At 42.0% G+C, this 27,698-nt stretch overlaps 1 protein-coding gene across 5 annotated transcripts in view; it reads right to left on the reverse strand.

The window, feature by feature from the left end:
- The window catches only part of WDR20 (WD repeat domain 20), a 68,429-nt gene extending 61,790 nt beyond the window's left edge, over nt 1-6,639 (reverse strand). Inside the window, exon 1 of one of the 5 annotated variants that reach the window (XM_081934129.1) lies at nt 5,564-6,635. In XM_081934129.1, coding sequence (XP_081790255.1) covers nt 5,564-5,827 — 264 coding nt within the window. In that variant the 5' untranslated portion in view covers nt 5,828-6,635. Of the gene's footprint in view, nt 1-5,563 lie in introns of all 5 variants that reach the window. The other 4 variants (XM_081934131.1, XM_081934128.1, XM_081934130.1 and 1 more) reach the window with 4 other exon arrangements.
- Nucleotides 6,640-27,698: the final 21,059 nt, after the last annotated feature.

A 27,698-nucleotide genomic window follows, 5' to 3' on the forward strand; every position in this document is an offset into this window, starting at 1 on the left:
AAAATATAGAAGAGTTGTTTTTCTGATTATCTCAAAATCTTCAAGGATACATCATATTTTTAAAAAACTGTAATACATGTACTGTTCCCATAAAAGAAATGTACAGTTGTAATTAACTACAACAAGAAACATGTTTACTGCAGGAACAGCCATTTCCTTGTAATATCTCTGGAGACATGATTCAAGGAACCAATGAAATCTTGCCTATTGATATAAACAAGATAGGGAATAAAGCTGAAGTCAGATGCAGTTATCCTATTATGCAGAAAATAAAGTCTCTGTCCATGTCAAATTGTATATATCGCCAAGAAATGTCATATTAGTATAAAGTGTGAAAAATAAATAAACATGCTCCTGGAACATAGTTATAGATCTAGAAAGCAACACTACCTCAGCCAATTTTCTGGATTATTTTTCTACATAATTTCTGCAGAACCCTCATAAATCAGGCTGAGGAACCTGATAACAGTCCAGAGTTCAGATCGGTTTCTCCATCTACCCAGGCAGACTAGATGATGTTGGGGCAAGTTAAACAAATGGAAACCATACCCTCTGGTAGCACACTTCTCACCTCCATGATCAGGAGCCACCATTCTATACATTTGAATCTATTTCTGTATATCTGGACAAGATTTATATTTATCAGGGGTTTTTTTTTTTTGCTCTATCCCAAAATTGTTATTCTGCTTTCTTATACTTGTACTTATCATTCACAGCTGAAATAATATTTGAATCATTTATATTTGAAAGAAAATAAAACAATAAAACACAAAAAGTAACTAAAGAAATAAATTAACAAACAGAACGATTGTTCTATTAAAGTATTTGCTACACAAAAACAAACTCTGGCATAGAAAAGAAAAACTTGGGACTTTCTAGAGAGGCCAGACAAAGACAAGCACCACTGATAAACCTCCATTGTGGACATAGGAATTTTTTTAGAAAGGAACAGCAATACATCAAAGCCATGAAAAAGGGGGTTTCAAGTTAAGCCTGATTCCAAGAATTTTCTTAGAGACAATATTGTTAATACTTTGGCAACAATATTGAAATTGTTTGCCACTTTCGTCTTTTGGCACAATGTATTTAAGCTCCCAAATAGGATGAGGAAGCGGGTGGTATTCCGAAATTTGAAAACAGTTTCAAGCAATATAGTTGTCATCAATTATACCTTTCAAATGATATACAAAGGCAGTCCCATACACAATATGCTACAGGTAGTCTTCAACTTGCAACCACAAGTTGAGCCCAAAATGTCTGTTGCTAAGCATGACAGTTCTGTTGTTAAGCATTTTGCCCCATTTTACAACCTTTCTTGCCACAGTTGTTAAATGAATCACTGCAGTGGCTTCTCCCTTGACCTTGGTTATTAGGTTACAAAAGGTGATAACATGACCGCTGGACACTACAACCATCATATATACATGCCAGTTGCCAAGCATCTGAATTTTGATCACAGGACTACTGAGATACTGCAATCATTATGCGAAAACTGGTCGTAAGTCATTTTTTTCAATGCACTTAACTTCTAACGATTACAAGTCGAGGACTCCCTGTATAGTGCCCCATAAGCTGACATTTATGTTAATTACTATGCAACATAACTTTTTCAGGTATTTTGGTAACAAATTAAGAAAATGTATTTGTACATTTTAACATGTTAAATATTAAGTAATCCAGAATAGATTTTGAGTAAGCACGTACAGTCATATCACAAGACATTTATACACATACTGTGTTTTCCCGAAAATAAGACGGGCTTATTTTCTTTTGATCCCCAAAATAAGCACTTGGCCTTATTTTCAGGAAGGTTTTATTATTTTTGAGATGCAGGAGGTGGCGGGCGTGGTCACCTCATGGTTGCTGCTGTATTGCAATATTTTCGAGGGGGAAGGAGCTTATTTTAGCGCATGCACTCAAAAGCTCAATTGGGCTTATTATCCGGGAAGGTCTTATTTTCAGGGAAACAGGGTAAGCCATAGAAAAGAAGGACTAAGAGAGACATGGTAGCAGTATTCCAGTATTTGAGGTGCTGCCACAAAGAGGGGGGTCAACTTATTTTCTAAAGCACCAGAAGGCAAGACAAGAAACAATAGATGGAACTAAGCAAGAAGAGAAGCAACCTGAAATTAAGGAGAAACTTCCTAACAGTAAGGACAATTAACCAGTGGAACAGCTTGCCTTCAGATGTTGAGGGTGCTTCATCACTGGAGGTTTTTAAGAAGAGACTGGAGAGCCACTTGCTCAAATTGTATAGGGACTCCTGCTTGACCAAGGGGTTGGACTAGAAGACCCTCAAGGTCCCTTCCAGCTTTGCAATACAAAAACTAATAAGACAAGATCATAAATGTGTTTTCCAACAGAATGTTAACATCACTGTGAAATAATAATCTTCATTACAATAAAAGAACAGAAAAATATGAAGTTTAAAACTGTAAAAGTCAACAAATCTATATATTTCTGTTAGTTATTTTAACTGCAGTTTCTTTCAAGACCAAGGCAGATGAACATATTTTTCGGAGTATAAGACGCACCTTTTTTCCTCAAAAGAGAGGCTGCAAATCTGAGTGCGTCTTATACACTGAATACAGCATCTTTTGCTTCCCGAAACTCCGCCCCTTCACCAAAATGGCTGTGCATAGCTTTTAGAAGGCTTTCAGAGAGCTCCTGGGGGCTGGGGAGGGCAGAAATGAGTGAAAAACGGGCCATTTGTTTGCGCTACCAGTCCGCAACAGCACTCTATAAACTTCCTAAAGGCTATCCATGCCCTTTTTTTGACAAAAAAACAGGCCACTTTTTGCTCATTTTTGCCACCCCTACCCCCCAGGAGCATTCCACAAGACTCCTAAAGCCTATTCATGCCCTTTTTTTAAAAAAATGGGCCCATTTTCACGAAAAACGGGGCGTTTTTGGGAGATTTGCAGAGTGCAAAAACTTTTTTTTAAATTTTCCTCTTCAAAACCTTGCTGCGTCTTATACTCCAGTGTGTTTTATACTCTGAAAAATACGGTAATTTCAAATTGTAGACCATCTGCCGCTGATTCCAAGAGTATCTTATTAGAAGGCAACTGCTTGCTTCATTATCCTATGTAGAGAAAGCCAAAATAGTTAAATCATTTTGTCTAAATGAAGGTCAGAAAACCTCTTTGATTTAAATCATGAATTGTATTAATCCTAATCCTAACACTATTAGAATAAAACAATTAAAATATAGCATAAATATCCCTATGGATGCTTTGTTTTAAACTTTTTTAATGAAAGTTTTATTCTAGAAGCTATTAGTAATTTAGTATACTTATTAGATAGACTATGTTCCACTACCAAGTTTGTAGTAAGCTTACCGGTTTTTATTCATTAATCGGCTATATGATATCTTAACCAACCTGAGGGTCTTCAGATATCATCCAGTATGATTTGAAAGGCTCTTCTTAAACAAGAATTCACCATTCAGTATCTATCCTGTTGTCATATATGAACATTCATTTTTAATCTTTTAATTTAAAAGTCACAATTGTTACATAAGATGTACAGCACCCATATAAAAGTTAAGACTTTGTATGCATCAACTCTAACAAGGATTCCTATTTCCTACCCATATTTTATGACACATATCATCACTTTGAAATCCAGGGCACTCAAAAATAAAGTGTGAGCAAATATTCTTTTCCACTTAAAAGACTGAGCACATCTACTTTCAACAGCAGAAAAGTAGCAAGTATAGTAGAAGTGTGACATTTCCACAAATGCTCGACTATGTATCATTTATTACAGAATATTTTACATCAACTTTTTCCAATCTGACACATTCTAGCTCACCCTTAACTACAGCATCTATCACAAGCTAACAAGAGCATTGCCATGCTGCCTATTAAAGATGGAAGATATTGCCCAACATACTGGAAGAAACACAACTGTGAATTTAATTTAGCCTTTTCTGAACACTGTAACATCTTCACACCCATACTTCACTATTAAACAAATATACATTCAATGTTCACTATTTCTCAACATTTTCCCTTGATCTGCTAGAATACTTAGGACAAATTCCATAGCAGCAAATACATCTATCTGCCTATATCCTTTATCTTTGGTTTAGCTATTACATTCAATATTTTAGTAAAATATACAGCATGACTACTGCAGCACATCTAATTTCAATGCTAACACATGTTATGTAGATCATGTAAAACATATTGTGTTCAAGCTAATCAGAACTAAAACCAGTGCATTAGCTAAATAATATATATTTTGCATAGATATTCCAGGGACCTGTTTATGTGCATGAACTGTTACCTCATATAATATGCATTCCAAGGAAGAATTTAATATTTTGTTAACTACCTTAAGCCAAAGACTCAAAATACATTACACTTTTGCAAAGTAAAGGCTTCATAAAGTATATTATCAAAAAGCTAAATAATAACCACATTATTAAAGCTATGTAAAGGTCTGTTCCTGTTTCTATTTCACTATCTGACAAAAAATATTAAATGCACAAGATCTCATAGGTCAAATAATGTTTACTGACAGATACAATACTTTTTTGCCCTGTAACTAAGGTACTTTTAAACATATTACATTCATATATGAAGCTTTTTCTCTGAAAGGTTCAAGCAGCATATGCAGCACTCCCTTCTCCAATATTTCACAATGATACTATGAACTACATTGTACAACCAGAACTACCACTAAGTTTTATGATTGAATGCCTATTTAACCTGGGTCTTTAACAACACATGCCAAGTTCAAACAGTAAAACAACCCAGTTCTGACAGATACATATACTTAAAGGATTACTCCAACCTCTGAAAATTGTTCCTTATCATATCTTAACACTTTGCATAAGGGAAAACAAGCACACACATCCAGGCTTTTTTGACAAGTAGAAAAGGTGTTCCCAGATCAACTCACTCTTTAATTTGAAAGATATTCCCCTTGCCGCTTCAACATTCACAGAGCACTAGACTAAGTACAACTTTAACTAGTATTTTTAAAAATAAAATATTTTTAAAACCGATGAGTTCCATCATTGCCCTCAGAAGCATAATCCAACATTTAGAGGATACCTACTTTCAGCCTTCACAAAGCCCAAAGAGCATCTGCGCTGCCTTAAGAGGAATGATGTCAAAACTTTGCAAAGTACTCCCCAGCCCCATAAAATGAAGAAGAAAAAAAAAACGGGGAAAAAACCCGAAGCAAATCCGATCCATCCCTTTAGCTTTTGGAATCCCCGCGTAATGTGCCCGGCTGAGCTAAACGACGGCAATAACTTTGCCTCCGGCAAAACCAAGAGAAATCCTCCCATTTCCGAGGTAATCACGTCCATTCGGAAACGACCAGAGTAGGACCCTGTATCAACCGGGGGGCGGGGGATAAACCGGAGAGGAAACGCCTTGTTGACAATCACGGTGTGCCCGAGGTTGCTACACCACCCGGCCGACCCCTCGCTAGGGATGAGCAAAGAGCCGGAAGACCCGTCCCCCTTATGCCTCCTTCTCACCCACCCACCGCCCACCAGCAGTGCTGGCCACGGCGCTCCCCTCCCTCCTCTTCGGCGCGTTACCTTGCGGACCCCCTTGTAAATGTAGAAGTAAAGCTCCCGGCCCACATTGAAGCAGAGCCGGTCCCCGTTGCCACTCTGGTCGTTGACGTTGACGAAGGAGACGCGAACGGGATTGGAGCCCTGCGAATTGAAAGGCACCCGGTTGGGCCGGCTGTACTCCGAGTGGCTCAGGAGCTTGTAGAGCCCCTCGCGGGTGGTAAACTGGGTCTTAATCTCGTTCATCTCCTTCCCTCCTCCCTCCGCCGCCATCTTGGAAAGGAGCATTCATCGTCTTCCAGTACCCGGATGGAAGGCCAGCGCGCAGACGCAGCAAAGAGGGAAACTGTCTCTCCTGGTCTGAAAGCGCATGAAGGGAAGCTGGACGAAACGTTCGTGCCATGAAGTGGGAGGAGCGAAGCCTTCCCCTGTTTACCGCGATGCTGCGCATGCGTCGTCTTGGCCTGGTGCAACGGGATGAGGTGGAAAAGATTAAAAGCGACGAGCTTTCTGAGTGAAGGAAGTGATGGAAAGATTAAGAGAGAAGATGAGCTTTCGGAGTGAGCATGCGCCGAAGGGGAAACTACTTCCTAGTGCTTTTGCGTTGGAATTTTGTATTTGATAAGAGGAAAGTTGCAGCAAGGGCTCCATAGGTACCGCTGGACGAAAATAATGCAGATTAACTGCGGATGTGTGTTTGGAAAATATATTGCACACCTTTTTCGTTGCTCTATTCGTACTATATTCTTCATTTGTATTACTGTGATTGTATAACAGCTGTTATATCCAATGTTCAACTTTTGGTGACTCAGTCTTCACAGATAAATAACATATATACTGTACCTTTATTGCTTCTTGACTCCCAAGAATGGGGAGGATTTTCTGTATAAATGCATTTATGAATACAATGGAAAGTTACCACACGCCTGTTAAGATGCCAGAGTTTTGTAAATGTAAAAAAAAAAAATCAGATCAAGATAAATCACTGGAATTTTTTCCATCCTTAGTATAATACAGAAGGTGTGCAATTCAATTGAAAAACAAATCTTTTAGGGGAGAAATAAATTAGCACGTGGCTGCATAAGTGTTCACAGCCTCTTATAAGTAGGAATGTGGCTGTGTTCGGAATTAATCACTTTCAAACTGATGTTAAATAATAACTGTCATCAATTAAAGTGATACTGATCAAGCCCATATAAAGTTCAGTTGTTGTAGTAGGACTTTTCTGACATTCACGCAATTGCCTCTTCCAGCAAAAGCCATGGTTTAAAAACAGCCTACAAAGCATCAAAGTGATCCTACTGTGGAAAAATATCAGGAGAAGGATATAAAGATTTCCCAAGGCATTGGATATACCATGCAACCAATGGTGGGATTCAAATAATTTAACAACCAGTTCGCCCAGGGTCAGGTTGGCCTTCATGGGAGGCGTGGCCATCCCCATCCTCCAGCTCCACCACACATATGGGATGAGCCCCCTGCTAACCTGACCCTGGGTGAACCGATTGTTAAATTACACACACACACCGATATCAAAGTGGATCATGGGCACTGTGCTGCAATGGAGAAATGGGAAATGGAGCGGCCAGCATGAGGGAAGGAGGAGGAGCAGGGAAAGAGGGAAAGTGGTTTCTTCCTTCCCTCATGCCGGCTGCTCCATTTCCCATTTCTCCATTGCAGTGCCGCAGAGCTTATACCACCCACTACCACCCAGGTGCCCTCGCTTCCGCCAAGAAAGGTGGTCAAAGAAAGAGGATTCCATCACATGCTGAATGCCATAATTAAACCATGGCTTCCTAAGATTGCCGTCTGTGTCACTGGATAAAGCAAGGAGGGAGGGACTTAAGGCAGCGAGCACCTCCAGCCCCAACAAAGAAGAAACCTGCCCGTGTCTCTTGTCCGCCCCCGAACAGTGTGCTTCTCCTAAAGGCTTCTGGTTTGATGCACCCACCCATTCTGCCTCTTCTTTCGCTTGCTCCTTCCCGTGCCTGCATTTTTTGGGGAAGCGAGGGCATCTGGCCAGTGGTGGAAGGAGGAGAGAAAGAGAGGCCCATGAGATCATCGGCACCTTTCCTCAGCAGCGTCTCAAACCAATGGAGGATGGGAGGGCGGCTTCCGGCCTGCGGTGGTGGACTGTGGTACCAGGTGAGCCCAGAGAGACACAGGGAGAGTGAGAGAAAGAGAGGGGGGGAGGGAGGGATAAATGGGCCACTGGGGCGTGTGGCTGACAGTTGGCTTCCAGTGCCAGAGAGGGTGGGGAAGAGAAGCGGCTGGGCTGCGCTGCCTTTCATTGGTGTGCGTGTGGAGTGAGACGGAGCTCCTCTTGCTGTCTCTTCTCCCCCACTCGCCGAGCATGGCAGGGCTTCCTGGCCCCTCACTGCAGCCGGTTTCCCGAACTCTAGAAAAATTTAGATACGGTTCTACTGAACCGATGTGAACCTGCTGAATCTTACCACTGCATGCAACACAATGATTATCAACAAGACTGTCACTTTGAGAAAATACGCCACAACAGTGATATTACCAAGAATTAGATGCCCCTTCAAAATTGAAGAAAAAATCAGAAGAAAACTGGTTCAAGAGGTTGCCAAGAGACTTACAGCAATGCTAAAGAAGCTGTAGGAATTTCTGGCAAATACCAGTTGTGTATTACATTGGAAACAATCTCCTGTATTTTTCATATATCTGGGGTAGGGTGGCAAGATGGAAATTTTGTCCATCCTGACCCTAAACCTTCATGTAAAAACTACATCAAGTCTGACAAAAGCATGTGGGAAAATGTGTTGTGGTTCAATGAGGCCTAGGTTGGCCATAACTCCAAAAAGTATGTTTAGTGAAAAAACAATTTCAGCTGGAACTGAGGCTTTAATCAAGATGGAATTATGAACAATTCCAAAAACCAGTCAGTTTTGGCACAAAATCTTCAGGCATCTGCTAAAATGCTGAAGATGAAGAGAAATTTCACCTTTCCACACAATAATGACCCAAAGCATACCGCCATGTCAAGAAAAGAATGGCTTCTGCAGAAGATCAAAGTTTTGGAATGGACCAGCCAGCGCCCGGACTGAAACCATCTGAAAATCTGTGGGGTGAACTGAAGAAGTCTGTGCACAGGAGATGCTCTCATCTCTGGCTGATTTGGAGCACTTTTTCAAAGAAAAGTGGGCAAAGGTTCCCAAGGCAAGATATGCCATGCTGATAGGTTCTTACCAGAGGTGGGTTCCTGTCGGTTCCCACTGAACTGGTGACTAGGTCTACGAACCGGTAGGGACGGCATACTCACCATGCCCCTGAACTGTTTCCCCAGTCGCCATGACATATTTTTTTAACCTTTTAAAATGTTCTGTACATGCGCAGACCTATTTATAGGCAACTGCGCATGCATACCTAACTGGCAGTAGTGGCGGCATAAACCCACCCCCGGTTCTTACCCCAAAAGACTGAATGCTGTCATAAAAATCAATGAATTAATTTAAGGAAGTGTATCCTTATGCAACCATATTATTGTAAGGTTTTTAAAATTATTTTTCCCCTAAAGGTTTTCAGTTTGTTTTTCAATTGAACTGTAGAGCTATATGTTACATTAAAATGGAAAGAATGCTGAACTGATTTATCTTGGTCTGATTCTTTGACCTCTCAAAAACCTGGCATTTTAACAGAAGTGACTTTCCTCATTTATTGTACCTTGCAACAATTCCTTTTAGCTATTTTCCAGATACTTAATTGCATTAAGATTGTATCTTAAAGACTTGGAAAACGATTACAGTATGGCATAAGACAGCCAATTTCATTAAATGGAGAGAGAGAGATATAAGCAAGTGAATGTATGTAAGGGCTGCCATATCTGAACTGGAAAAAAATGTTAAGTAATCACCAGACAGAAACAAAGGATAAAGAACTGTTTTATCTGCTTCCATGTGATGATTATTTGTATTTTTGTGGATTTGCAATCCACATATGGTAGCCATGTACATACTGTATATGATGCCTGAGATTTTAGAAATGGGTATAAACTTTAGTACAGTATTGCACTTTGCAATCAGATACATCTGGTCTCTATGATATTTTGCATTTTACAACCTAAGCTACATAACTAGATATGCAAATATACTCAGGTTGTATGTTGCTAATTCATTTAAGAATGCAAATACTGTAATGTCAAGAAGTCTTCCCCAACAGTAATAAGGAACTATGTAAGGAACTACGGTACTTTCCAAAAAGTTGGAAAAACCATTAGCAGGTCTTCCTTTTCTACAGCCTCCAAACCATTTTTCGAGACTGAATAAAACAATCTCTCTCAATTCAGTTTCAATATCATTTATTTTTAGCATTGTAAAATGTTACCTTCAAGATTTGGTGTATAAACATAATATTCTGTTTGAGCTCCCCCAAACAGCCTGTTTGTTGTGGTACAAAAATGTCCCAGTTACCTAACCATTTGCTGTGGGACTTTCTGCCTCCATGGCTCTTTGTGCCAGAACATTTGGTAATGGGCCATTTTCTAAATTTCATGGGTAGTTTGGTCAGGAAAATGTCAACCTAGTGCAAAGTTGAATGTGGGTCATGGGTCTTCAAGAGAGCAGCATTTCCATTGATAAGTAGTAGATAAGTAGAAAGCAACACCGGTTGGGAAGAGCAGCCACATCTGTCCACCATGTCTTCCATTTGGGCACCAATGTAGAAGACATACTGTATGTGGCCAAATTATTTGCTGTGGGGTTGTAGTCATTGTTGTAATCTATTTTGCACACTGTGAGAAGGCATGAGCCAAGCAGGGGCTATTGCAAAAGTGAACTGGTTTCCAAGCATCCAAATTGTAGTCACATGACTGGGGAAGGTAGTACAGGTCATAACTTTGAAGACAGGTCGTTAGTAACTTTTTCTGAGGTCGTTGTAACTGCAAACCATTGTTCAATGAATGGTGGTAAGTCAAAAATTATCTGTATCAGCCTTCTTACTGAGCCCTTATGGAAAATTTGTTGTGAGACAAATGGTTTTTATATCAGTATATTTTCTTCTCATCTCAAGAATTGGAAAAAAATACCAATGTGTGGATGAGCCTATAAGTTTAGCTAGATATTTTATGCTATAGATCGGGGGTGTCAAACCCGTGGCCCATGGGCCAGAGCATCACACGCTGGCCATGCCCACTCCCAGTTTAGCAAAGGGGAGAAAAGTTGCCATACGTCACTTGACAACAGTGTGTTGTTGTAAGTTTGACACCCCTGATGTAGATTATAATGCCCTGAACGCCATATGAAAAAAGTTAGAAAGTCATCTGCAGACCTTTATAGATCAGTATATAAGTAATTTGTCTGAGTTTAGTTTAACCAATCATTTAGAAATATTTCCAACAAATCATAGCTGTGAAAAACAGCACCTTCAATGACATCCAGAAGCCAACTGATACAGCTCACATACCAGGGGTGACATATGCGTAGAGGGAGAAGTGCCTGTTACTGCTAGCACTACTGCATTTTGAACCAGCTGTAGCTGCTGGCTGGTCTTCAAGAGCAGCCTTGTTTTCTATTGTCTGATCCACTAGCTTCATTTTTGCATTTTCACTGTTTTTGTTACAAATTTATGTTTTGTAATCATCTATAACTAGGTAAAGATTCCCATCGCGCGTATGTGCTAGTCGTTCCTGACTCTGGGGGCGGTGCATATCTCCATTTAAAAGCCAAAAAGCAGTGTTGTCCGAAGACATCTCCATGGTCATGTAGCTGGCATGACGAAACGCTGAAGGCACACGGAATGCTGTTACTTTCCCACCAAAGGTGGTTCCTGTTTTTCTACTTGCATTTTTACATGCTTTCGAACTGCTAGGTTGGCAGAAGCTGGGACAAGTAATGGGAGCTCACTCCGTTATGCGGTGCTAGAGATTCGAACTGCCAGCCTTTCTGATCAACAAGCTCAACGTCTTAGCCACTGAGCCACTGCGTTCCTCTCATCTATTTACTATCTTCCCTCAAAGTGTGTAACAATGAGGACTTTTCTCCATGGAACCTACACCATAATAACTTGACTGCAACTCTGGGTGGCTCATAGCAATTGTACAGAACCAAAACGGCATAGAAAAAATGATGAAAGATTATAAAAAAACAATAATGGCAATAAGAAAAACTTGGCGTCACAACCAATCTCCTCCAATGCACCTAGCACCACCATCTCCAGGCTCCAATCTCACCCTATCCCAGCACTTGGGGGAAGGAGTAGCCTTTAGCAGCCTTCCAGAAGGCCAAGAGACTGGGGACCTGCTGAAGAGAAGAGGGGAATACTAAGGGAAAAGAATTCCACCAGGTAAAGAGTTGCTATGGAAAAGGCACCCTTCCTTCCTTCCTTCCCCTAGATGGCAACATTTAAGGGAGGGAACCTAGAGCAAATCTGCTCTTTCAAGGTTGGTACAACCGTGCAGATACACTCAGAGAGAGGTGATTGTGCAAATAACCTGGCTGTGTGATATGTAGAGCTTTAAAGAAGATAACCAGCACTCTTGAATTAAAACTGGGGAAAAAACTGGGAGTTAGTGCAGGTCACACAATAGGGGTGTATAACGGGCAAACCAAGGGGCATCCCAAACCACATACACTCTTGCATTCTAGACCAGTTGTAACTTCCAAGTGATCTTCAAGGGCAGCCCCATGTAGAGCATGTTGCGGTAGTGCAATCAGGAAGCGACCAAGGCATAAATGAACATGAGCAAGGCCTCCAGTCCAGAAATTGGCGTAATTGGCATTCAAGAGTTACCTGTGGTCAGATGGATGGCCAATAAATTTAATCAACCAATAAAATGAATCTTTGCAAAAGCTCCTTAGCCACAGCTATGATCTGCTCCTTGAGTAGGAGCAGTGAGTCTAGGAAGACACTCGTCCCCATGTAATAGTATGTAGGAATTGACCTTAAGGACAGGAGAAGACCTCAACCAGGGCAATGGTCTGATAAGAGGCAGCTTATCCTGCAGCAGGAATGTGGGCATGGCAAACATCTCAGAAGGAAGCCACCTTAGTTTCTTGGCCTGTAAAGCAAGAGGGGGGGTAGGTAGATACTTTCAGATTAATCCCATAAGGCAGGTGTGGACTTCAACTCCCAGAATTCCCCAGCCAGCTGGCTGGGGAATTCTGGGAGTTGAAGTCCACAAGTCTTAAAGTTCCCAAGTTTGGACACCCCTGCCATAAGGAAAAAATGTGTCATGAGTTTAGCTTGAGAGCAAACTATACATTAAAATAAAATTATTGGGAACAGTATGTGCACAACTCATACCATATGCTTACCTATGATTTACTCAAGTAATCTAACATTCTTGGTCACCATTACAAAATATATATATAAAGATAAGCTCAGTTTCTGCATTCTTCAGTATAGTTTTCCTGAAAGTGTTTCCACTCAGCTTGGATTTGTATAATTGGCTGCTCTGTGCTTCTGCTATGACTATTAAACCAGCTAGATGGGAAGGAATGCTTATATGTACACTATCTGGGTTAAATATATCTAAACAGCAATGAGAATGTAATGTTAATAATGGAGATGGGGGGGGGGAATGTGTTGAATTTCCCCCTCAGAATCTGAATGTACTGTTTTGGCGCCCTCTGCTGAATCTATGTCAAACTGCAAGAAGTTAACACTCTTTTTAAAAGAAATTACGCTACAGTACAGTATTGACAGAGTTAAAGGGCAAGATCTTCTCTTTTTCTGCTTTTCCATGTTTCACACCCCTTTCCCTCTTTTTCCAGGTCTATAAATATACAACAAAATTAAATGAGAACACAATTAAATGATAAAGAAGCCGTATAATTTTTTGCTGGATTAGCAAAACCATACGCATCATTTCACACAGCAAGTCTTGAATGATGGAAATTATCTCATCATGATACAGTGATTACATAGTGAATATACACGTGGTATTTCTGTCATACTTGTGATGATCTAGCTAATGGTTAAACAGCTTGGGATGATAGCATGCAAACCTGCAAGGGGCAAATAGCTACAATACTCAAAATTGCACTTCTGCTTTGAATAATGTTCAGACCTTGACATATAAACCTGACGGCATCAGATTACCTGATGGATTTTGTGGACTTGCAGCATTTATGGTTTTAAAACCTGTACCAAAATTCTTCAAGGAATTTGTACAATATCTGGTCTTTGGCCAGGTGGGATTCATCCAGTCCCACAAGAAGAAATTAAATGATAATTTAGACATAATTGTTGGACGCGGAGGGCTCCTGGAATGCAGTTACACAGAAGAAAATAAATTTGGAGGGCAATATTTACAGCTGTTGAAGTTGCTATGATCTATAAAGGCATTCATGAGTTGGCTGAATTTGTTGCAAATCTGTCTATAGCTTTTGAAGCCTTGTAAAGGATACTGGAAAAAAGCCACGAGCTACTTCAGGATGAAGTGCTTTTCCTGAAAGATGTAGTACTGCAAAATAGGCTGGGCTTAGATTTGTAACTAGTGGAACAAGGGGGAGGGGGTCTATATGTACATGAATCAAAGCTGCTGTATGTTTCATGAAGGCTTCGTTACCCAGCAACCGAAATTAGCTAAAATTGTTTCTACCCTGATAAGAAACAGGAAAACCTTTCAAGAAAACCAAAACACTTGGAGCATAGTTGACAGATTGGGACAAATGAAATATTTACTGCTTGTGGAAATGGTTAAGATTTCCTGGAGCCATCCAGGATGCTGTCTTCTTCAATGTGTCCCTTCCAGAGGTGATATTCAGCAGGTTCTGACCAGTTCTGGAGAACCGGTAGCGGAAATTTTGAGTAGTTCAGAGAACCGGTAAATACAACCTCTGACTGGCTATGCCCCCATCTATTCTCTGCCTCCCAAGTCCCAGCTGATCCGGAGGGAATGGGGATTTTGCAGTAACCTTCCCCTGCCATGCCCACCAAGCCACGCCCACCAAGCCAAGTCATGCCCACCAAGCCATGCCCACCAAGCCAAGTCATGCCCACCAAGCCATGCCCAGAGAACCAGTAGTTGAAAAAAATTGAATCCCACCACTGGTCTCCTCAATATCTGCAAGGCAGTGTTGCCATTATTCTCTTAGTTCTGCCCCAAGGAACACCCCAATGTAATTTCAGATGTTAACCTCTCACTTGCTTACTAAATATAAAAGTGGTTCAGTAAACAATTAATAGATTGCAAACCAAGTGGGGAATTTGTATTCTGGAGCGTTAGGCTTCATTATCAGCTTTTTAATAAAGGTGATGCTAGTATTTTTAGCATCTCATCCAGGCTTCTTTTGCAGTTTAGAAAACATGTTTTTCCTTTTAGCCAAAGCATTTCCTTTGATGTTCAAAAAGTAGCCTATTCAGAAAGTATATATATGACTTTATTTTTATTTGTATTAGTTTTATATTTATTTCCAGTGAAGGCATTATTAGATAGCTAACCCTTGAATAAGTGCTGTTCTTCTTGCTGTAACCACAGCTAAAGCAAGAGCAATGTTAAAATAGTAAAGACTGTATAAATATTCATAAAATAGAATTAACTTATCTACGAGAGGGAGGGAGGGGGCATTCAAAAAATCTGTTACTCATCTGCAAATAGCTGGAAGCAGGTTCTCCTCTCTTTAAAGTTCAGCTGTTAAGATCAGTGAAGGTCCACTTGTCTTATATGAACATGTGAGGGGCAGAGCTGTTTGCATCATTTTAACAGATTAACAGATTAACAGAGTTGGAAGGGACCTTGCGGGTCATCTAGTCCAATGCCCTGCCCAAGCAAGATATCCTACATCTGTCTCTACCTAGGATCGAACTCACAACTTCCTGAGAACTCCACCTCTACGCCACATCATCGTGATCAGCATCTTATCTTTTATTTTCTTTTTACCATACCTGTGGATGCCCCTGCCATGGCTCCTTTCAGATAGCTCAGGGACATTTACAGAGATGGAATAAGAGCATTGGTGCTTTAGGCATTGGTAGTTTAGACAAAATTAAAGGACATATTTTTAAACTCCTATATTGGAAGAGAGTTTGCAGATTAGCCTTGGTGGATGTGAATTGACGACAGCAAAAGGACTAAATCAACCATGAAGAAATGAACAAACTAACATCCAAAGATATCCTTATTTCTTTTGCTCCGCTTTGGATCTACAATTCAATTTTCAGGATTCAATTCAGTCAGTTCGCTTTTCTACTGTGTGTCTGGGAGTGTTATAATGAATATTTCATTTTGCTGAGGAGGTTGACTTGGCATGGGTAAGATTACTTTTTTCTCGGATGGCTTGATCATCCTCAAGAAAAGCCAGTTGGAAGCCGAGACAATGGTGGAGAGACCTAAGAGCACATTAAACCAGCTGCCCCCCCCCCCCCTTTTTTTAATATCTCTCTGCCTCCTCTTGTCTCTCTGGCACTGGGCATCAAATGAGTTTTCTGACTGGAACTGTTCTTCATTAGTTCACAATATTTTAGGACATAATTGTGGAGTGTGCAGATCTTTTATGCATCCTCCAAAGTTATACTCACCCCATTCTTCAACTGATGAAGCATCAGCTGGTTTATCAGGAAACAGATCACTTTTCCACATTATTCTCAATAGTAGGAAACCTGCCATTACAATCTTGATTACTAATACTCTTTCCTACATCGGGATTGTGGGAGAAGTTAAAAGTTTCACTTCTGTCCTTCCTGTCAGTATTTTCTTTGCAGATTCACTCTGCTGGTAGATCTTAGGAAGGTCTTGGTTCTCAGAAGTGGTGGTATAGGAGAAAAAGTGGCAGAAGAGATGACTAGAGCATTGCTGGAAGAAAGTGGAGAGCAAATGTAATAAACCAAGGGTAAGATCCTTTATTAAGGGTTACCTTGTGGCAATAAAAGTATTTACAAAACAATTTCCTGCTCTTATTGCAGTTGGCCAGTAGACATCTTCCAGGTGATCTGGTACTTCTTAGATAAGGAGAGGCCTGAGGAACAGCCACAGGACTCCTGTAAAAAGTATTGAAAGCGTCTGCCAATTATTATTGTTGTCATATAAACTAAAAAAGAAAATGTAAACAAATGTAAAAGAATATAAAAATAGTTAATATATGTAAATAAATACTAAAACAGACAGCCAAGCAGAAGCAGTATGCTCTGTTCCATATATGGGTAGAGCAGGTTGCCCTGATAAAAGCAAAAAAAAAACATTTAATCTCTCCCCTGGTATAGCTGACAAAACTAGGAGAGCCCGTGGTTTAGAGGTTAATACATCTGCCTAATATGTAAGCAGCCCAGGTTTGAATCCCAGAAGCATATGGCTAGCTGATGAGAGCTAAATAGCTCTATACTAGTCTCCCTTTATTTCTTTGTTGGTAAATAAAGATTTAATACAAAAAAATAGTTTGTCTCGAAAGCGACTGCCTGCAAAAGCTCCTGGATTGAGGCTGAAAGGCGAAACCGGAAGCAGCATGCTCCGTCCCATATTTAGGTAGACCAGGTTGCCCTGATTAAAGAAATAACAACACTTAGATGGCCAACAAATCTAAAATATATGACTAACAAATTCTAGTACATTATTAAAAGTTTATAATATTATGGGAAATTTCATATCCATTTTCTAACCAAACATCACAAAATAAACATAAGTTTACAACATGGTACAGTGGCAAAAAAAAGTAATTGCAATTCTACACTGTATCAACAGCAGTACGGTCAAATCGAAGAGAAAGATTGATCTTGTATTCTGCATTAGTTGTACTGCTGGGTATAGTTGAATACTGGATATAGTTAAAGTCACCTGAAGGCTGTCATGTGGAACACAGACCAGCGTTCATCCAGAAGATAAAAATAATGGACTTAAAATACAAGGAAGCAAATTTTATCTGGAAATCTGAAAGAGAACTAGTAAATGCTCCTTTGCTGTAGATGTTTAGACAGTAACCAGATGGCTATCTATCCAGACTCCATAGCATACAATCCATATTCCGGGCACAGTATTGTATTAAATCATCTCCAAGTTATCTTACAACCCTTATATTTTATGATTATAAGAAAGCTTCAGAAGACATTGCTGTTTTCTATTCTTAGCAGTGGGAAACAACCATATTGATCAGCATACTGATGGCATGAGGTGAGACAGTATGTTTTTTATATGAGTGAGAATTTGAGAATATTAGAATGACAGTCTGTGTGGGAGAATGAATAATAATATGCAACTATGATGCCCAAATAATTACTTTGGATGGGGGGGGGGAGAGAAAAGTATGGGAGTGAGAACATGTTTGTATTTTCTGGCCTTACAACATTCACCACCATTCTTTTCCATTTGTACAATTCTCAAAGGGTGGTGCAGAAACCAGTTCAGATCCACTTCTCCAAAAAGATTGTATATGGATTTGTGAGTCAAGATTCACAAGACTCTGCTGTAGAAACAGAAATCACAATAAATATCAAACACCATTAAACAGTGTTAAAAAAAGCAAAATAATAGAATATAGCAGCAGCCTACGAAAGACAAAAGTACCAATTTCGAATAATCCAGTATAGTTTCAGCTAATGAAATACGGTAATTTAACACTAGATCAATTGATATTACCAGCATATATTTATCAAGAAAATGCGTCTCTTCAATAACTATTTAAAGGCTTGCAATTACCGTATGTAGCTATACAAGTTTCGTTTTGAATAAAGATGTGTAATTTGAGGGCTTCTAGATGGCCAGAACAGTAATGCTGGCTGAGAAAAAGTGAACTGACCCCCAAACCCAGTACATTTCCATGGACCTGGATATCCCCAATCCTAATCCAATACCTTCACCCCAAAACGATAGTACCTAATATCGATATTGTCTACTCTAACCCTAATCCAGCTCGCCGACTGGAGAATTCTAGGAGTTGAAATCCATGCATCTTAAACAGTGATCTAATCTACCATACTATCAAAAATTGGGCACTCCTGAAAATTTATTTATTTAGTAGACATACTGTATATTCCGTCCGTCTTGTCTAGAGGTGACTGCTTAAAATAACTACCCTATACAAACTTTGGCTTTGCTTTCCTATTACTTTTTAATACTTTTTGTGACAATACTCTGCCAGTTGGACCAAATGAGACAAGGCATGCATATTATTTATTTATATGTTATAGGAATGGTAGGAAGCAGTTTTTGATACCAAACATCCGTGACAGTTTTGCATCCCATCTAATTCTCTCCCAACACATCACATCAGCAAAAAGGGGTTTTTAAGTTTAATCACCGCTGACACTCCCTACCCAAGAAAACATTTAGTGTATTAGAAGATCTGTGGTTTTTTTATATATAAGTTATACATATACATATACATACACACACACCGTATATATCCAGACACCTTGGCTCCACACATCTCATTATTTCTGATGTTATTGTCTGGCAGCTTTAGGTATAGCAAATAATGCTGAGACTGAATGAATTTCAAAGCAGTGCAGCAATTTCAAGGACATACTGTACTTTTTTTAGTTCCCTTTCTGTTGGGGCTGATTCTTTGGTGCTGATTTATATAAGATGAGTTTTATATAGTATCTCAGCAGACCAGTGTACATACACAGGATCTGTTCCAAACAAGCATTCATCCTTACTCATGCATCAGGAAGTTTAACAGATTGGTTTCCCATAATATGTACATAGCAGAGGTGGGTTGCTCCCGGTTTGGCCCGGATTGGCCGAACCAGCAGTGGCGGCAACGAGAGTCTCCACCCACCTACCCAGATGCTTCTGCGCATGTGCAGAAACATTGCGCGTGCGTGCAAGCACAAGCAAACCGGTAGCACCGGATTTTGAAACCCACCTCTGGTACATAGAATTAAGGTGACCAACCGTCCTCCTTTAGGGAGGACAGTCCTTCTTTTGTAAGTTCTGTCCTCCCTCGAAAAGTGTCCTCCTACATGTCCTCCTTTTTGATATTTGAAGGCTAATCTGTTGCGCGTTATGTGACGTATTTTATTAAACAGTTTTTAATGGTGTTTTTTTTACTTCATCGCAAGTATATTGAACAGATATTGAATCTTGTGTTGAATTTTTATCTAAAGAAATGCTAGACATTAAACTAGACGACAATTGTCTCTTTGAAGAAATTAGAAGACTGAATGTATATTTAAATTCTGAAAAATTAATCCAATGGGAAAATCAACATGTTGAAATTGATAAAAGATGGGTGGATATTTTCAGCCATTTCAAAAATGAACATATTCCATGTGAACATTTATTTATACTTATTCAATTTACGTTGTGCTGCCCTAGAACTAATGCAGCAGTTGAAAGAGTTTTTTTCAATTGCCAATGATTTTTCGACAAGTGAGAAATCGAGATTGAATGTTGATACTCTAGCTGCAGCACTTGCCGTAAAATTCAATATGAAGGATATTTCTTGTTCAGATATTTCCAATATATTGTTAGAAGATGATACATTGACAAAAATATTAATTCAATGGAAAAGTACTCATTTAAATAATAATTAACAGGCATGTAAGCATAATTACAATATAAAATGTTGCAAATGTTTTTATTATGCATATATCATATTTTAGTGTATTACTATTGCAATGAATAAAATATTTCTTTTATTTACGATATATTTTTTCCAATTTATTTGTCCTCCTTTTCATTGTAAAAAAGTTGGTCACCTTAATAGAATAAAATAAGAGTCACATAAGGTGTGCTTGAAGTTTGACATACAGTGAATTGTCTTTGAAATCCACATGTAGATCTCTTACAACAGTGGTTCTCAACCTTCCCAATGCCGCAAGCCTTTAATACAGTTCCTCATGTTGTGGTGACCCCCCAACCATAAAATTATTTTTGTTGCTACTTCATAACTGTAATTTTGCTATTGTTATGAATTGTAATGTAAATATCTGATATGCAGGATGTATTTTCATTATTACAAATTGAACATAATTAAAGCATAGTGCTTAATCACAAAAACAATATGTAATTATATATATATTGTGAAATATTTATCATTTACATTTTTATTCCTGTGGGTAGTTGTCGTAGGGGCCCCAGAACACTTCTTTGCCCAGGGGGGCCATAATGCTGTTAAGTCGGCCCTGTGCATGCCAGCTATGGACTTGTACTATAGAGGATGCCAAGAATGTGTGATGGAGGCAGAGGGCACCAGTTCCCATTCCTGGCCCTGCCATCTCTCCGAATCACTAGCACAGTATATCCATGAGGGAGAGAAATTGGAAACCCCCCCTTAGCCCTGCCAGGAACAGGCCTGAGCCCCACAGGAAGAAGAAGCACACACAGTGCCAGGTGTCTGATCTCTTTCCAGGCAAGGGCTAGCACAGCAGTTGGACATGCCAAGGCAAGGAACCACACTTCCCTCTGGACTCCACACACCAGAGGAAGTGCCCCCTTGCTCTCTGACCCCTGGATTGGGTGGGGCTGGACTAGAAGGCCTTTCCTGAAGGAGCCAGATGCAGCACACAGCAAGGGGTCTTGGGGCTTTGGCTGTGTGTTTGTGTGTGTGTGCAAAGCTTGGACTCTTGAGCCTCTTGGCTAGAAAACTGGTTGGAGGAGGCGCCTGGTGTCCAGCTGTAGCCTTTCCTGGCCTTTCTCCTTAGCCCAAAAGAGAAACAGTGGGAGGGAGCCTTTGGGACAGAAGGGTGCCAGGAAGTCACATCTCCCATCAGAGACCCCTGAATGCACCTTGCGAGGTCATCTTTTGGACCAATCTGTTGCAGTTTGGACCCACAGCAGGGTCCTCTGGTACTTGCTTGTCCTCCTGAGCTGCTGCCAACATGACCAGCCTGGCAGCAGGCCAGAAAGATATGGTGGCTGAGGTCTAGCTAGAAACCAGTGGTTGTGGGTTGAAGCCTCCTTAGGAGCCTGGGGGGCTTTGGGCGAGACCCACCTCACAGAATTATTGGGGTGGGGGGAAAGGAAGAGGTGGGAGTGTTAGGCATCTACATCCCCTTAAGTTGATCAGCAGGAAAGGCAAGGTAAAAATCAAATCCATTTGCTACCATTTACTTTGCAATAAATGCACAAAATTTCCTTCTTCTTGGCTCTGCTCTTCTGCCCTTTCCAGCTGGGGGGAGGAGCTCCCAAAGCAGGCTCCCAAGAGGCAGTTCTGTCCCCCCCACAAGTTCTGCCCCCCAAAACATGACGAGCCATGTTCCTTGCTTCCCTTCCCACTCCAAATAGTACTTCCTGGGACAACAATGCCTTCATAGTGCAAGAATTTCCCCTTCTAGCTTCCCTTCAGGAGCATCGACGCCAAATTTCTTTCCTCCCCATTTCCTTGGCAGGATCCCCTATGTGGCGGGCGGCGGCGGCGCAAAACTCGGAGCGTTCACGCTGCACTGACCCCCGAACGTGGGATCTATCTCCCACTTCCAGCTCCTTCCTCTGGGCTGCACCTCCTATTTCCCATCAACACTGGCAACTGCGCCCGCAGCTCTAGCAGCTTTCCCGCAAGCGAGAACTGGAGCAGGAAGGCCGGTGTCCGGCAGCAATCCTTTGGCTGCGCCCAAGGAGGCAGCGATGGCGGAGGAGACACCGAGCTGGCACGGACCTAGAAATCTCTCTGCGTGGGCCTGAAGGGCAGAGACAAGGTGGGGCTGGGGGATTGTTAGAAAAACCGTGCTAAGAGCCGGGCCTGATTTCTCGGTTTGGAGGAGTCTGGAAAGCTGAGTCTCTCCGTAAGCCGGGGGTTATTCTTGGCAAGCAGCCGAGGGACGCGGAGGAAGGCCTGCAATAGTGCCGATGCCTCAATTACTTCCTGGGGCTGAGACGAGGATTTTTCTTAGCGGTGTCTTGGTTCCTAACACCATTGAAAATATGTGTTTTCCGATGGTCTTAGGCGATCCCTGTGAAAGGGTCATTCGCCCCACAAAGGGTTGAGAACCGCTGTCTTACAATGAGCATTAGGGACACAAATTGTTAGGGAAAGCCAACAAGGTTGCACAAATGTAGTTTCATATCCCATTTCTTGTTAGGATGGGAACCCCTAAGAGCAAAGGCAGACTACTTAGAGGTGAACATTGCATACAAATGATCTTGTATGTAATTTTTGGCATCTCCAGATAGAAGTGGGGGAGGGAGTCTCTTTATAGAGGGGACATAGGATCTAATTTATAGTATCAACAACATGGACTTTGTAATATCATTGTACTTGCTAACATAGTTATTTTGTATTTTATGTGACTTATTTTTCTCTCTTTTTAAAAGATGTTAATAGTTTGATAGTTTCTAACATTTCTAAACATCAAGATTTTTTTTAAAAAACTGTGTTTGTCCCCCAGGTCAGGATAGGATGGGATGTCTGGAGTCAGTCTTCTGATAAAAGAAAGTTTGTTAGTAATAATTGGCATCTGGTTTGTCTCTCAGTGAACTGCAAACAAAGGTATGAATGTTTTTCTTCATTAGCATCTTAAATTTAACGCCCAATGTCAGATCACATTTAAATGGATATATTGTTGTCATATGTAATATGTTTAATTCCCATTTGACTCTGTATAGCTGATTTACTACACAAATGAGGGGTTACTTTTGTCTGGTCCAATCAAAGTTTCTCCTGAATTTTCTTTGATGTGTTAACTATAAAAGGAACTGAAAGCTGAGGATCGAGGTTTCCTTTGAATGAGAGGAATTCTTTTTAGTCAGAACATTCTGAATAAATAGTAATAAAATGATCTTCCTGACTCGGTCTGTTTCATTGGAAACTATGAATGCTGAGTATGAGCCTAGGAAGCCGTATTTTCAGGGGTGGGTTTGCAGAGGCTCTGGAGAACTTCTAGCTTAGATCCTATACAGTTTGGAGAACCCCCAAATCCCACTCCTGGCTGTTCTGGCAGACCATTAAGAAATTGACTCTGACAGCCAGCAGGAAGCTCCTCAAACCAACAAACATCCAGCTCAACGACTACCAGGGGAACCGGATCCAAGTCCTAGGAAGAATTGAGATTGAGGTGGTGTTCCACGAATTCCAGTGCTGTCTACCCCTCATGGTCATCGCCAGCCACCGACCGTCCCTACTGGGAGTGGAATGGTTCAAGCCCCCGGGTCTAGACATTACCGGCCTGCATCGAATCTCAACCCACAACCTGGATCGGCTACTGGCAGAGTTCACGGACATCTTTGACGGGAGCCTAGGTAAATATATGGGGAAACCCATTTCATTTAACCTAGACCCCCATGTAACCCACATCAGGTTCAAACCCTGAAAGGTCCCCTTTGCTCTATGGCCCAAGGTGGATGGGAAATTGGACAAACTAATTGCCCAAGGAATCCTCATGCCGACCGACCACGCAGTATGAGAAACCCCAATAGTCACCCCAGAAGAAGCCAGATGGTTCCGTCCGCCTCTGCGCGGATTACAAGTGTACGCTGAATAAGCCTTACAGCAAAGCACATACCCGGTGCCAGTTGTACAATATCTGTTGCATTCCCTAGGAAGTGGGAAAGTATTTGCCAAACTGGACCTGGCCCAGGCATACCAACAATTGACTGTGGATGAAGTCACCACGGAAGCACAGACAATTGTGACCCACAGGGGGGCTTTCAAATGCACCACTGCAGTTTGGAGTCAGCATAGTCCCAGGACGGTTTCAGTGTTTAATGGAGCGGCTACTGCAAGGAATCCTGGGGGTGGTGCCATACTTTGATGACATATTTATCTCAGGGGACTCCATAGAGCAGCTGATGGAACGTGTGAGCGAGACTTTGGGCAGGTTCAAGGAGAAGGGACTTAAAGGGAATCCAAACAAATGTAAAATCGGCGTTAGACAGGTAGAGTTCCTGGGATACCTCATAGACGGGTATACCTCTCTGGCATCCATCCCACCAACAGCAAAGTAAAGGCCATTAGAAACGCCCCCACCCCAAGGAACAAGACAGAGCTCCAAGCATTCTTAGGACTATTGAACTTTTACAGTATTTTTTTACAACAGAAGGCCACCATTGCTGAGCCGTTGCACAAGCTCCTGGGAAAGACGGCGCCGTGGACCGAAGGAAGACTGGGCCTTCACAGCGGTAAAAGAGCTCCTATCCTCCAACAGCATGCTCATCCAGTTCAACCATACTTTGCCAATTCGGATCACCCACGACGCCTCCCCCTTTGGAGTCAGAGCAGTCCTCAGCCATCGCCTACAGGATGGATTGGAAGCTCCCATAGCCTATTACTCCAAGACCTTATCCCTGGCAGAACGCAACTACAGCCAGATCAACAAGGAAGCCTTGGCTGCAGTCACAGGGATCAAGAGATTCCATGAGTAAGTGTATGGCAGACATTTCAAACTCGTCACGGACCATAAGCCACTGCTGGGGCTCCTCGCCAGGAACCAACAAACCCCGCCATATACGTCCCCAAGGATGACCAGATGGGCCATTTTCCTCACGGCGTACAACTACAAGCTGATCCACCGCCCAGGGAAGGATATCAGCCACGCCGATGCAATCAGCCATTGTCCTTTACCAGAGCTGGTGGAAGAACCCGCCCCCACCGCCACGGTACTGCTGATCGACGTTGACCCTGCCAGCCGGGTCACTGCCAGGGACATTGCAGAGCACACACAAAAGGACAAGGGGTTGCGAAAAGTTCTGAACTGGGTGTTTAGGGGGTGGCCACAGGAGAAGCTGAGTGAAGAGTTCCAGAGCTACCAAAGTAAGCAAGTAGAGCTATCAACTATCAAGGGTTGCTTGTTGTGGGGGGAGAGAGAGTCATCGTACCCCAGAAGCTGCAGAGGTGAGCCATGGAAGCCCTCCACGAGGGTCACCAGGGGATAGTACAGATGAAGGCACTAGCCCGGAGCTACATCTGGTGGCCCAATATGGATAAGGACATCATAGAGTTGGTAGCCACTTGCAGACCCTGCCAGGGAAACGACCAGCCCCACCCCGGGCACCCGAGCAAGAGTGGGAAGCAGCCAAGTGACTATGGTCATGCATCCACATCAACTTCGTGGGACCAGTGGAAGGGCCGACGTTCCTGATCATGGTGGATGCTTACTTCAAATGGCTGGAGGTCATTATCATGCAATCAACTACAGCAGAGGCTACCATCAGAGCTCTCTGGAAACTTTTCACGACCCATGGCCTACCTGACACCCTGGTCTCTGACAACGGCCCACAACTGACCACCAAGACGATGGAGGCATTCCTCGCAGAGCAGGGGATCCAGCATGTTCTCATTGCCCCATTCAATCCGGTGAGAAATGGACAGGCTGAGTGAATTGTGAGGCTCACAAAAGAAACACTCACCCGAATGGGATCAGGAAGCTGGCAGAAAAAGGTCGACCAATTCCTTTTCACCCAACACATCACCCCCCCATGCGACCCACCAACAAGAACCCAGCAGAGCTGTTGATGGAGAGAAGACTGAGGTCCAGACTCAACCGGTACCACCCGGACTACCTTCCAGAGAACCCCCTGGATTCTGCTCGACCAACCCGGGAGTTCAACATAACCGACCAGGTATTGGTCCACAACTATACCAGACACCCGACTTGGCTGGTGGGCCAAATCGTGGCCATCCCTGGGCTGAAGTCGTACTGAGTGGAGCTAGAGGACGGACGAATCTGGAGGAGGCACATCGACCAGCTCCGACACCGCCTGGGGTACATTGAACTGAGGAACCAAGGTGATTGGACCGCACCCGCCAGTTCAGAACAACTACCGAAGAACCCCTGGTCTCTGCCCCGCGAGGGCATGCTCAACCACCAGACGGGAAGCAGACGGGCAGGAACTGGCCCCACCAAGCCAAGAGATCAAGGGAGGACTGTCCAACTCGAGCCGTGAATACGTAGCTGCATCCGAAGCCATCCCGCAAAGAAATGGCATCTCCGGAGCCGAAGGAACCTGGCCGGAGCTCGACTCACGGGCTGAGGAGCTCCAGAAGGTTCCTTCCCTGGCAGCCAGAGGAACAGCAGGCTCGACCACACTGGCCGAGCTCCCAGGGACGAGTGATCTGCACATGTCACATAGGAGACCGGCACATCCCACTTACCTGAAAGACTACATCACCTATGTAGGCTGGGGAGTGGACATTGTTCATTCTAGGAGGGGAGGAGTGTTACGCATGTATGGACGTTGTTAAATTTACATGTTTTCGCATGCTCACCGGGGATTGGTTGCCCAAACCCCGGGAAGTTTAAACAATAGTCATTGGCCGGCTGGTCCTTAATGTACATGTTTTCACATGCTCACTGGGGATTGGTTGCCCAAACCCCAGGAAGTTTAATCAACTGTGATTGGCCGGCTGGTCTGCCGGAACTCCTTAAAAGGCGAGCTCTGGCAGCCTAGCCAGCAGAGCGCAGTCACTTACTCTTGCAATAAAAAGTGCTGAGACTCACTCGTGCCTCTCGCTTGCTGTTTTTCACCAATCTAACACAAGGTACTTATCATATTCAAAGTACTTAACACTCTCTGTGACCAAAAGTGAGCCTAAGGTGCTGCTTAGAAATTGTAAACAGATAACTCACTACTTACGGTACTTGAATTCTCTCTGTGATGCAGTAGCTGGGTATTTGGAGCAACTAGACATCATCCATTCACTCGTTGATTAGCATTGTTTTTGGTCTTCCTAAATTGAGGTTCAACAACACACTGAATTGTAAACTGGCCAGGTCTAATCTCGCTTGAACCCAGTCTGTGTGAATAGTTTTCAGTGTATTGTACAAATATAAGAAACTGAGTTTTCATGCAAATAAAGTTTAAAAGTTAGATAAAATTTGATGTAGTCTCTTTTGGGACAGTTGTGTGCTGCCCTAAAAATGTAAGAGCTTGATGAAGGGTGCAACCTTAAAAAAGGAAAAGCAAATTAGATATAAGACTCAATGGCCATGTTCAATAACAACAAATAACACAACCAACCTTGTTTTAAAATGCTATTCCGAGCTCATCCATGTAGCTAATTTGTGGAGAAAATTAGATTGAGAAAATAACGATCAAATAAGCTATAGTTCTCTGATCCTTATTGTTGGGAGAAAACTGAAGCAATTTACAAGATACCTATGTCTTTCTTTCTGGCAACAGCTGAACTTGACTTAAAGGTGACTGTGAATTTTTCCCTTTTAGCATCTCAATGGGAATTCAAATACACCCTGGCAACTTATTCATTCTGCTGTGTCCACATGTCATTATTTGCAGTTTATTCCCAGTCCATGGGTGACGTACAGTAAACTTAAATCATCCTTAGTTCTATTATTATTGAAATTGTTTAGTCAACTATATTCAACAGCAAAG

Source organism: Natrix helvetica, assembly GCF_964273705.1.
Source record: "Natrix helvetica genome assembly, chromosome: 1".
Taxonomy (NCBI): Eukaryota; Metazoa; Chordata; class Lepidosauria; order Squamata; family Natricidae; genus Natrix; species Natrix helvetica.